The sequence below is a fragment of the Phyllostomus discolor genome, chromosome 1 (genome assembly GCF_004126475.2).
Source record: "Phyllostomus discolor isolate MPI-MPIP mPhyDis1 chromosome 1, mPhyDis1.pri.v3, whole genome shotgun sequence".
Lineage (NCBI taxonomy): Eukaryota > Metazoa > Chordata > Mammalia > Chiroptera > Phyllostomidae > Phyllostomus > Phyllostomus discolor.
In genome coordinates, this window is record NC_040903.2 from 63,910,759 (window position 1) to 63,923,659 (window position 12,901).

Sequence of the window (12,901 nt, forward strand, 5' to 3'; positions counted from 1 at the left end):
CCCCATTCTGTCTTTTGCTACACATTCACAAATAAATATTTACTGACTACAGAGCAAAAGTCACGTTGGGTAACTGCTTTATTGTTGTTGGATCATTCCAATGCCTACAATTTTGATTATACAGGTCTACTTCTTTGAAATAACTTTTTTTCACAATATCAAATGATAAACTAGACCTTAAGACCTGAACAATCACTACACTGGGTTGTTATGTATAACAAAGATGCACCTAACCAAACAGCAGGTGATGTTTAACGTTGCCCTATTAAACGTTGTTGATACCTACCAAGAAAACCAAGTCAAGCTAACTGTGAGGACCAGACCAGGGAGTTTTTGGAGATGGGAAAACGTTCTCCAATTAGGAAGAGACAGAAAAGAAAGACGATGGCAGGAGAACAGGGAAGGGACACCGGAAGCAGCAACGTGGGGAGGGAATACTGATCAAGTGCACCTGGAACTACGGCTCAAGGTTTTCAACTCAGTCTACGAAAGATGTTTTTGAGAGCTGACCACTCACCCCATTTTTTATGGGAAATATTAAAAAAACAGATAAAGTCACCTTTGCTAACACATTAGATATACGCTAGTTCCATGTCACACCTGAAGACAGGGGGAATGAGCCACAATGTGTTAATGACTGCTTTGTGAGTTTTGACATGCCTATAGCCTACACCAGGACCTCACCCTCCCTTCCTGTAAAATGGGAGGCAAGTTACCTGCTCCAGAAAGCTTTTGTCAAATGTTTTCGAAAGTTGCTTAAATAGCACACTAAGAAAAAATGTGTTAGTGTAAAGATGCATGTTTTTAAAATGTGTTGATATTGTGGCCAAACTCACGATGTAACTGAACTGACGGATAAGGTGTCAGTGTCAATACTAGAAAGAAACTTTCAAGAAACAATAAATTTAATCACTATTGGTTATTAATATATTAACTAATTAATGATGTTATACATTTATTTATCAACGCCATATGACTGCCAACTTTAACATATCAACTAGTTGTTTTTCACTGGTTACCAGAGTCATACATATATTTGATTCACACTCCCACATCATTTGTATCAAATATCCTCACTTGAAATGGGAATATATTTAAATAAATGTGTTACTTGGTAATAAGTACTCAATTGAGTGCTTGATTGAACATTTACACAATAGCAAGTGCTAATATGCCTCAGGTTTCTAATTTTAGTTTGAAAACTAAACTCTCCTACTATTTTATAAGGTGATTCAAATTGTACTTACTTCTCAGGAATTGGATTTATTAAAGAAGGTCATTTCTTTTTCTTTCTTATTAATATCCCAATTTCATGTCTCACCTTCACTGAAGTTAACTTTCAAATTTTCTCACTGAGCTCTTAGAATGCAAGTGATTAAATATTACAATCATCGCTCCCCAAAAGAGTAATAAATAAAGTGATCTGCCTTCCTTAATATTGTACAATAATTAAGCAACAAAAAAGAACAACCTCATCCCCTCATAAATGATTATTGTTGTCTAGGGATCTCATCGACCCCAACGGGTATTCTCCAGTTTAATCTGACTTAGTGAGTAGGCAGATAAACCAAATCCTCACCCGTAAAAAAGGACATCTTACATTCTTTCACAGCAATGTTTATGACCCACGTGCCAGGGAAAAACAGAGCTGACGCAGCATTAAGACTCCAGTGGCAGCACTGCAGGCACCACACACTGAAGGTGATGTTGCATAGTAAAATCTCATCAGTGTAAACCAAAATATAGTCTCTAGAAATCCCCCTCATATTTCAGCATCTATTCTGAATATTATTTTACTGAGGTTTTTCTTTTTTTAATAGCATACATTACTAATGTAAAAAAATGGAGAGCTTGGTTATATAAACCAAATGCAAAAACCATTCAATGGCTTGAAAAAACAAATCTCACCATTGGGGAAAACACCACATCAGTGTTTTCCATAGCAGAACTGGTACATGAGGATGTGACTTACAGGCTATTCCTTTCCCATGGACAGGGCAGACATCACTCATTTTCTTTGCACTCTTTCTTAATAAACCCAGATTGGTATGGGGGCGGGGGAGGGAGGTTCAGAGCCTTACTCAGTTGAGTGCCTCAAGCAGTTACTAACACTGATTGGTAATGGTGAATAAGATGAAAATTTTTGTCATCATTGGCCTATTTGTTTTCTCTGAATAATTGCCAAATACATGGAATAATTGTTTAGTCTCCTTTTTTGTTGTGTTACCAGAATGTTATGACAATGTAGAGAATTCTGTCTTCCAGAAAATAACAAAGCTGTGGAAGGCTTGGTTATTCCCAATTGTTTTATACCTAGCAAATCACGGATATTCTAAAAATCAGTACTGTAACAGAGACCTGTATTGATTTGTGTGACAATCCTGCCTGACAAGCCCTCATCCTGGGAAGCTGGCATAACCTTATGTTTTAATTTATTCAAATCTGGCTGGCAGATTTCAAATCAAGGTGAGAAATGGACTGTATTTGACAGTGTCCCGACTCTTCTCCGTGAGGTCCACATGTGAGATGATGAAGGTCCCCGTAGTATTGAGAAAAATTACGTTTAGAGGAACTCAGCCCCAGACAAGCTCCGCCCTACCTGGGAGCCAGTTCAGGTATCGGAATGGACTGCCCTCGCTCCACTGCCACCCGCTGTTCACACTCAGACTGTTCAGTCCGATCCACAGTCCTGAAGTCAAGGTACTGGTTAATCCTGCACAGTGAAAGCAAAAACAGAAACAAAAGTCACACTCAGAAAAGAAAGTGAAATTAAATTCAGAATTAAGAGCTCTTTAAGGGAAATAGCTATCCCTTCACATTCCTCATCTGCTGTAGGTACTCCTAGGCTTGTTTTGAAGAATTACATTAATTATTACAATAGGACCTGACACATAGTATGTGTACAACAAATGTAAGCTACTGCCATTATTATTATTATTCCATGTGGAAGTCAGGTTGGCAAAGATTGGGATTTAGAAAAAAATTCAGACTTTGTGTCAAATGTATTACTTTAAAGCAGAGCATCAGCCACAATTTTTCCTCTGATGTGCTTTTATAATTTTATGAGATCAAGTTTTTTTACTATAATATTTTTCTATAACATCACTATAGAAAGCATTGATTGTGCATGCCTAACATTGTACTTCTTAATTTTTCTGCATGTATTATTTGAAATGGTTATATTTGAAGTTACTTTTGAACTTCATTATAACAGAGGATGCATTAATGTCCGATATTACTCTGGTAATTTTTGTTCTCTGTTGAGGCGCAGTTTGTTTTCCTACCAGCACCAAAGGAAAGGGGCAAAACAATCAGAGCAACAAGCCAAATTTCACTTCCTATATCTTATTTCAGTTCTGCACATATGTAGTTACAAATCTGATTCAGGAATTGAGAATTAAGTACAGCGTGCCAGCAATTTTGAAGTTGGAAACAGAAGTAAGGATGAGAAATGGCAATGGGTGGTAGACAAATGGGCTGCTTGGGCAGAAGCAGCTAGCCCTGCAGATACTGTGAAAGCAGATGGCCAGTTCAGAGTGAATTCCCCGGAGCAAGGAGCTGTGGATTGTCTTTACTAAGGATTCCACTTAGTGCTTTGGGAACCCCCAGGTCCTTGCTTACTTTTTGTTTGTGAGACCCAGGCAAAATGAGTGAGAAGACAGCACTGAATTCCAATTCAGCTATTTTCTGAACATGTATTAGGCAAGTTTCTAATTTCTTATTCCTAGTCTGTTATCTCACCTATAAAGTGAGGACAATAATATTTATTTAGAACATGCGTGTGAGCCAAGGTCTCATACATGGCAGCTGTTCAATAAATGACAGGTAATTTGATCTCAGAGTCATAAACCAGGCTTACACATTTTTTAAAAAATGATGTCTACTCCACAATCCTCATATAAAAGAAGCTTTACCTTAAAAGCATGAGTAAGTACTCGTGTATGCTTTTCTTTTTTTCATTTTAGTGTCATGTTTCCCAACATGGAGTAGAACATAATCCCCATTCACACCATGATTTCCTAGTTTTCCCTGATATATCCCAAGAAATCCCAAATATCATGAACATCTTTCCTCCAAAAAATCAAAATTCTGTTTTATTTTTTAAATTCCTCATTAGACCTTTTCCCCCCTAATACATGACACTGTTGACTTAGAGAAAAGCGGAAATATCAGAAATATGCTGACTAAAATTCTGGAGACTTGGATAAGATTTAAACAAGAATCTGAGGGGAACTCAGCCTCTGAGTCTCTTGGGGATTGTTTGCCCTCCCAAGAGACACAACAATAGCCCTCGGCGATTAGGGAAGCATTTCCTGCCTCCCGAGCCTGATAGGGAGCCGGGAACCAGGAAATGAGGCTGCAGCTGGGCAGAGCTGCCGTCCTGCCCCAGTCCCTGCTTTCCTCTGTGTAACTGGGGAAGAGTTAAAAAGTAATCTGAGTTCTGTCCTGGGGATTCCAGAAAACCAGAAAATAGTAAAACTCCTGAGTCAAGATAACACAACTCAAAAACAAATTCCCCTTAAAAAAAAAGCCAATTAAAACTCTGTTATCTCTGACAGATTCTTCTCTCATGTATGTGTGCACAGTAATACCAGGACTGTCTTCAATCATCTTTTCTCTTCCTTACTCATCTACATGAATTTAGTTTCTTCTCCCTCTGTTTTCTTCTCCTCCTTATTTTTATACATGGTTGTAAATATTAATCACTCTGACACTTTGTCCCAATATTAGACCCAAAAACCCACCCAAAAGAGAGCAGAGAGCTATTGAGCAGAATGAGGCATAATCTCATCTCTGAGTTCATGAATACACACAGTGAGATCAGGTTGCTTTTCTATGGTCAGTCTCCTTAATAACCACTATACGAAAGTGGTGAGTTGCTGCCTACACTGAAAGGAGACAACTAATTGCCCTGGCTGGTGTAGCTCAGTGGATTGAGTGCCGGCTGCGAACCAAAGTGTCGCAGTTTCAATTCCCAGTCAGGGCACATGCCTGGGTTGCAGGCCACGGCCCCCAGCAACCGCACATTAATGTTTCTCTCTCTCTATCTATCTCCCCCCCTCCCTCTCTAAAAATAAATTTAAAAAATAAAATCTTTTAAAAAATTTTTAAAAAAAGAACTTTCTCTTTAAAAAAAGAAAAGAAAGGAGACAACTAATAAATGTTAAGCTTGGTGCTCAACTCTTGTAAGAACTATTTCATTATAGTGGAGCAGTTCACAATTCAGTCCTCAAAAATGGACTAGGAATAGAAAAATACTTCTTACCCAGTTACGTATTTCAAAGGTTGTGCTAAATAAATGTATGTCACATTTTTTCCACCAAAAATACAATGCAATAAACAACATCAAGTTCAACTGAAAACTAACTTATGGGAGAAATGTGTTCCAGTAGATGAAAGTATCATCTGAAAAGAGTTGGACAAAGTGAAATCCTAGAAAATGAAGTAAGGCTGGGGACATGCTTGTATTGGTTGACACATATTCTACTTTTTAAGAAATGGAGTCACTGAGGCAATTCTCAGGTGATCCCTACCAAGGTCCCCCGGCCTCACAGTGCTGGAGCCCAGGCGACCTGCTCCGATCGGTGCTCTTTACTCTTGCACTCTACTGCAGGGGTCTTGTCAGATGGAATTTGTAGGCATCACTGATAAAGCAGATACTAAGGCAGTGTTCTGCCAAGTTTGGTCCCCCAATCACTTGCCCCAGAATCATCTGGGAGGTGGATCATATGCAAATTCCTGGGCCCCATGTCATACCTAACGATCTAGAATCTCTAAATTTGCGCCTAGGCATCTTCACGGTAACAAAGTTCTCTGGTGATTAAAAAGCAACTTCACATTTGAGAACTACCACTCTTTCTGTCCCCTTGCCATAAGCTGACCATTTATCAAAACATGAGTCTGGACTGCTAAATAATTATTTTGATTGTACTGCATCATCATTTGTCAGTCAGCAAAATTCACTGAGACTCTCCCCGGTGGAAGATTGTATGTGACTCTCTTTGGGGGGTGAGGACAAAAATATTCACAAGGAATTCCTCATTTTTATCCATTTGCCTGCGTAATCCATTCACCACATGGCCTTCAGTTTGTGCTCTTCATGGCGCTTACTATAATTTGTGTCTATGTGTTGGTTTGTTTTCTTGTTTATATGTTTTCCCCCCTTGGACTTCAAGCTCCACGTGGACAGGAAATGTCTTTCTTTGATTGCTACTGTGTCACTGGGACCTAGCAAAATGCCTTGCACATAGATGCTAGCAATCTTGTTGAACAGGTGACTAAAAATAACAAATTAATGTATTTACACCCTTGCAGGGGAAGTGAGACATATATATAAACAATTGTCACTAAAGCAGTAAACAAATAAGGGAAACACAGATGGAAATGAAGGATAACTGCATTTCAATCATATATAATTTGTGAAATTCTAAGTACAAGAAGGGGCTTGGGAAAGATGTGGAGGCAAGAAAGTATGATACATGGGCGAGGAACTCAAAACTTTTATCAGTGGGCAGATGACAGTTATTGAACGGCAGGCAAAGGTGTTCTGTGAATTATTTGATAGGAAAGGAGAAGTCACTAAGGGTTTTTCAAACATGGTAGTCACAGTATGAGAGACATATTAATCTAGTAGCAGTGTCTGGGTGAAATGGAGGGAAGGAGGGTGCTCCGGGGCAAGGAATTGGGGATGCTTTTGCTCCACACTCATTTTCTGATCCTAGTCTCTCTGTTCCCCAAGTGTGGATTGCAGAAGCTAAAACGAATACTCTCATTTCAAGCAAACATTAGCTCTTTTAATCTTCACAGTCCTCTAAGAACAGAAGCTTTAGAAACAAACACCATGCTGTAGAAAGAGTGTCAATAAGACCAGCAAACCATTAGAGTGTCTGCAAATTTTAGAGACAGGAAACAAAAAGAACTGAGTTTCAAAGTGGCTCTTTAAAAAAAAACTTATATGAGGACATTTATTTCATTACTTTTAGAAACAAAGGAAGGAAGAGAGAGAAACATCGATGTGAGAGAGAAACATCAATTGCCTGCATCCCATATGCACCCAGACTGGGGATGATATGCACAGGGACCATGCAACAAACCCGCCCTCACAGGGAATGCTTTCGGTCACCAGACAACACTCCAACCAAGTGAGCCACACTGGCCAGGGCCAGAGAAGCTCTTGACTTGTCTCTACTTGTGGTGGCAGCATCTTATTTTATCTTCATGAACTCTGTGATGCAAAGGGAAGATCTTTGGCTTCAAAGTAAAAGATCTTTGGCTGGTCAATATTTGACCAGCATGGTACCCCTGTTTGATGTCCAAGAATTTCATCACTAATTAATTGTGGCATCTTCTACTCTGAGCTCAGATTAACACTGAACCCTTACCGGCAAAGGTCCTAGAGACTGTTACAACTGCTAGAACAAAGTTGGCTCTTGAGGCCAGGACTATTTGCCATTCCAATGTCTTTCCAAGATGCAAATTTGTTATAACATCTGCTGAGGGACTGACTCCTATTGTGATCTCTATAGTCAATTGTGCTGTCTGCTTTTAAGCTAAGCTATACAGAAAGCAAAAAATCATGATCTTACTTACAACTCTTTCTTCTCATGTCATTACCTGTCAGGTATGTTTGCTCATGGATTTCTGTGATGCTCAAGAGTTCGGCATTCTGTTGCTGGCAGCTCTTCCTTGCCTGGTGCCAAGTTAAAGCAGATTTGGAGTTTATCTGGTAGAAAATGCCAGTCAGTGGATCTTTTTTCCATAAGCTTTCACTGCCCTCAACTGTAAAAGAAGTCAAATGGAATTGGCTGTTAGGTTTAGAAAAGACTTTCAGTGAACAATGTTTTATAATAATCCTAGAAGCATTATTGCCTTAGCCCTTGTATTTCTTTTCCTTTTTTCTCCTTTTACTTATTTTTAAAGTGTCTATGAGATTTTCTTCACTCCTGAAATGAAAAGGGGAAGTTTTCAAGGGCTTACCCACATCTAATCCCTTCCATGTGCCTAAAGAAAGGAAGGGGGCATCATCTCCCTATTTTTCCATTGGCATGTTTGGGATCAGGTGAGTTAGGAAGTGAGGCAATCGCAAGAACAAAGAATAAAGATACCTACCCAATTTCCTTAATCTAGAAAAAAGTAAAGAGAGAAGAAAGAATAAGTATATGTTTTCTCACAGCAAACGACTGTTTTGCCTGTAAATTCTATTTGGTCATTTTAGACCACAGGCACAGGCATTAGAGGGAAGGTTATGGACTCTACAGATTGACCGATCTGGACTTGCACTTGGCCCTGTCATTCACCAGTGGTTTGCACTAAATTAATCTGTTAACTTTTGGAGTCTCACTTTCTCATCTCTAGAATACACTCAATGTAGGTATCTCCTGGCAATAGTAGATGCTAATTGTTTTTCTTCCTTCAGAATAGAAATTAAATATTTTTGCTTATTTTTCTTATGCTATTTTATGATTCCCAATATATTCTATAGGCTCAATTCTACTCTATGAAAAGCTAATAATATAGGTAGATAAATTTTATTTATAGCACTTTACTTATGTTAAGAGAATCAATCAACAAATGAAATATTATTGTGAGCTTCATGTCATGAGAATTTCTCTTTTGTCTTTTTAATAATATAAAATTTTACTTATAAGTCATATGAATAATAATCTTTTCATTTATTTGCAAGGAAGAGAGTAAGGATTATATAACAGTTTAAGTTTTCTGAGAAGTGTTCAATTTGCTAAAAAATTAGGTCATTTTCTAAAAGCATGCAGCCTATGCTGCTGGGACTTTTTTAAACCTGACAAGGAAGTGACCTTTATCATGCGTATACCACGGACTGTGATCTGAAACTTGCGGTCCCAGGGCACATCAAAGAGGAAGAAAAGTATATCAAAATTCCATTCAGGCAACAGTACAGAAATTTCTAAATTTCCAAGATGTTTTAAGTATAAAATCAATACATATGCTTATGTTAAAAAATAAATTTGAGCCCTGGCTGGCGTAGCTCAGTGGAATGAGCACGGGCTGAGAACCAAAGCATCACAGGTTCGATTCCCAGTCAGGGCACATACTTGGGTTGCAGGCCATGGCCCCCAGCAACTGCACATTGATGTTTCTCTCTTTCTCTCTCTCTTTCTCCCTCCCTTCCCTCTCTAAAAATAAATAAATAAAAATCTTTAAAAAAATAAATTTGAATTCGTAATATTAAACTTAAGTTAGCATGGTCTGAGACTTTATTAGTTTAAATGTCCAAATGGGTTGTTCTCCACAGGAGATCATTCAAATGAGACTATTTGAGGTTTGTTTGAAGATATAAGGTTTAAAAAAACATTTTTAGAAACAGAGTTTTTGCATATAATATGGCAAAAATATGAGATATAAAAAAGAGGGGATTATTTTTTTATCCAGGAACAGAGGAAAGGAATATAAGTGTCCAAAAAACAACATGCAATGTGACTCTTCTCTTCATTTAGAGAAAGTGTACACACTGTCTTTTAAATCAAGGTATTAAAACCAATTTGTCATTGATTGTCTAGGTGTCCTGACTATGTAGCTCCTCAGCTTCCTCAAATTCTCACAGTAAAACAGCACAACTGATCTTGAAAACTAAAGTTGCAAGTTATGAAGAATTGAGAGAAAGGAGTCTTTTTCTTTTTTCATTCTTGTCATACTTGAATATAAATGTCTAAACACAAGGAAAACATTACAATAAGCAATGCAAAGGACATATATCAGGTGTTACAAGGTCAATAGCTGGTACCTCATCCTCCTATATTGAATGTTTGTTTAAGGATAATATGAAATAAAAATGTTCTTTTGAAAGGAACACAAAGCAAGGAGAATGAAATAGATTGTACAATTGCAAAGCCCTTTAAAAAAGCATGATATGTATTATAAAATATTCTTTTGATTTTAAAATGTTCTTTAGAAATAAAACATTTTTTTAAATTCTCTGCATTATTTTCCTTTTACATTTAATAGGAAAAATACATAATTTGATTTGGAAGACATAAATTACAAGTAACAGGACTGAAAAATTATTCTATAACACAGTCAGGATATGCTCCAACACATATCCACCCCAAGTGGTGAGGTTATTTTTTGTGATTAGTGACTGGCTATTTGTCCTCCATTTAATGATTGATTAACTCATACCTGCAGCCCACAACCCCCTTGTCAATACCACTTAGGTGCAGGATGCTGTGAAATCCATACCCTTAAGAAACTCAATAATAACAAGACTTATAAAATACAATTCCTACTCAGTAAAAGAGAAAGACACTCCCTAATCACTGAAAAATAAGTACTGCTTTATCCTAAGGAAAAAGATAGCTCAGTTTTGCCTTCTAATACAGAGATCTGATATCTACAAACTTTTCATGGTAATCAAACCTTTAAGGTTGCTAACAAGAGAGGTGAATATATTTACCTCACCCAAGAATGAGAGAGCAGCATCACTATGAACGGGAAGCCTGCATGTATTGTTTGGTCTTTGCCCAGAATAGAGACTAAACACAGAAGATAATTACAATACATGGAGCTGACAAATGAAATTCTGAGATGTTTATGGACTATAAATCAAAACAGATAAATAAGCATGATTCTTGAAATTCTGGCTTTCACTTGACAAACTAAAATAATTTTATAAATTGGGCTGTTTACATGATAGGGATGTGGGTAGATGTATGGTCCCAAAAGTTGAGTTCTAAGTAATGATGTTTTTAAGCTCAGATGGCCACCATCCCAGACCACATCTGGTGTACTTCCTCTGTACCTGCCCCTTTACAGGACAGCAAAGGAGAGAATTCTGGGTAATACCAGAAACCGGGAGTTGCTCTGATCCATAAAGTCTGAAGCAGCAAGAGGTTAGGAGATAAAACACTTATGGGGGAAGAACTGGAAAGGGGTATCTGGCAGCAGGAAGAGGATGTGGGGTGACAGGGAAAGTAGAATAATGAACTCTTGCTTTTCCTCCTTCAGCCCCATCAGTGCCTCCCAACACAATGCTCTCCTCCGCCGCATCCCAACCAAACCTGCTGCACTTTTTCTTTATAGATTCTCGAGCATATTGAGAATACCAAGAATTCTTATGTTCTGGCCCCTTCCCATCAATGTAATGTGCTACCACTTTGCATTTCTGCAATACTACTTAAATTTTCATTTTAAAAAATGCTTCAAGCACAGAAATAACCCACTTCTATTTGACTCATTGCTGTGTTAAATTAAATATTCTTCTTAATTAAGTTTAAGAGGAGTATCATTACTCTCATTATCACAGTGAGGAGCCCCTTTCATTATATTCATACAAAATTTGGAGGTCTTCATATCTCTCTGTCTCTTTCCATCAAACCACATGCTTGTGACATTGTTTAAGTTTTTTTTTAATCTATAGTTTAATAAGGGTTCATCATTTGAAGGTTGGGGAATGGCATGCTTACCTCTAGTATTAAGCATATACTGAGTTATATACAGTATACTTTGCTTGCCCTAAAGTCTTAGAAAATAACTGACAGTAAAAGTAGAAGTTGAAGGAAAGAAGTTGGCGAAAATAAAGGAGTTATTTGATGTAGTCCAGTGTCGAGAGATTTGTGTTCTAGTCTTCTGCTAGGATGAGTGACTCTCTCCATTATAAACTAGGGACAATGAATTTATAATGGTTTGTGGTGGACCATGATGGAATAACAAATGTGACATAACTTTGGGAAAAAATGTTCTAGATAAATGCAAGATGTTATTACCACATTGCCATACTAAATGCACCAAACATTTCTTGATGGTAAAGTCACTTACATTTCAGTGGGCAGTACCCATACAGCTTATCCATGTCATAATTTGCAGTGGTTCCACACCAAAGCCATCCATCCGATGACCCAACACTTGTGCAATCCGCATACCACTTGTTCTCAAACTTGAATGGAAATACACAGCTCGCTCCATTTGCATTGCCCAGTAGTGTGTACATGGCTAAAAGAAACAGATTGACTTGCACTTAGAATGAAAGTGATGCTTCTGCACATAGACTCTTCAGTAAGAACTCTACCAAAAAGCTGGTCTTACTCTTCTGATCACACTTGACGTCCCCATGCAGGGGATTCCTTTTCATTTTTCTTCTCTCTCTACCCCAGTCTTTGCTAGGTATGTACTTAGGTCTGTACTTAGAAATAACTCTACCACCACTTAATTTCTGCTGTCTCTTGGAAGAGATTTCCTCTTTCCTCCTGTAGGGCAAATGGAGTTAGCTCAACTGACACCAGCTTTTACTTCTGCATTCCCTTCAAAAGAGAGACGAGGCCATCCTTCCTCGTGGTTGGAAGTATAGAATTATGAGCTCTCTAGATTGAACATTATCTTATAGCTGTGTAACCCAAAAACACAATAAATACTTACCCCCCCTATGGTTACTTCCTGCTAAGCCAGCCTCCACTTGAGTCCCTCCCTAGACAATGGCTGTGGGTAAGGGTAGGAATTTGAGCATAACTCTAATCCACATCATGGAGGGAAATCACTCAAAACCATTAGATATCATTAACAATCAATATTGTTCCCCTTAAAAACTGAATTCAAACAGATTGAAATAAGAAGCTCTGGGTTCATCTAGAAAGGGAAATTGAAAAAAACATAAAATAATTGTTCATTATGGTTTGGCTTAAGCCAAAAGGATTTGAGAAGCTCCAGTCTTCATGGGCAACCAAACTATTCACCTCATTCTCCAGTATGTTTAAAATTTCTGTCTTTGTAGGGATGTTCCCTCTGGCAGACAGTGACACTTCTATAACATTTAGCCTCCTTCTACCAGTTGGTATTTGCTGGAATTGGTCCTGGGTAAGCATACTCTTTTCTTAATTAAGTTTTGCAGATTCTATGACTTTAGAAAGTTCTTAAAATTCATTTACATAATATA

General features: G+C 37.9%; 1 protein-coding gene across 1 annotated transcript in view; it reads right to left on the bottom strand.

The window, feature by feature from the left end:
• MRC1 (mannose receptor C-type 1) overlaps window positions 1-12,901 on the bottom strand; it is an 80,892-nt gene that overhangs the window by 53,910 nt on the left and 14,081 nt on the right. Inside the window, exons 3-5 of the mRNA XM_028507292.2 lie at window positions 11,791-11,964; window positions 7,615-7,779; window positions 2,600-2,713 (exon numbers count right to left, since the gene is read on the bottom strand). Coding sequence (XP_028363093.1) covers window positions 2,600-2,713; window positions 7,615-7,779; window positions 11,791-11,964 — 453 coding nt within the window. The remainder of the gene's footprint in view (window positions 1-2,599; window positions 2,714-7,614; window positions 7,780-11,790; window positions 11,965-12,901) is intronic.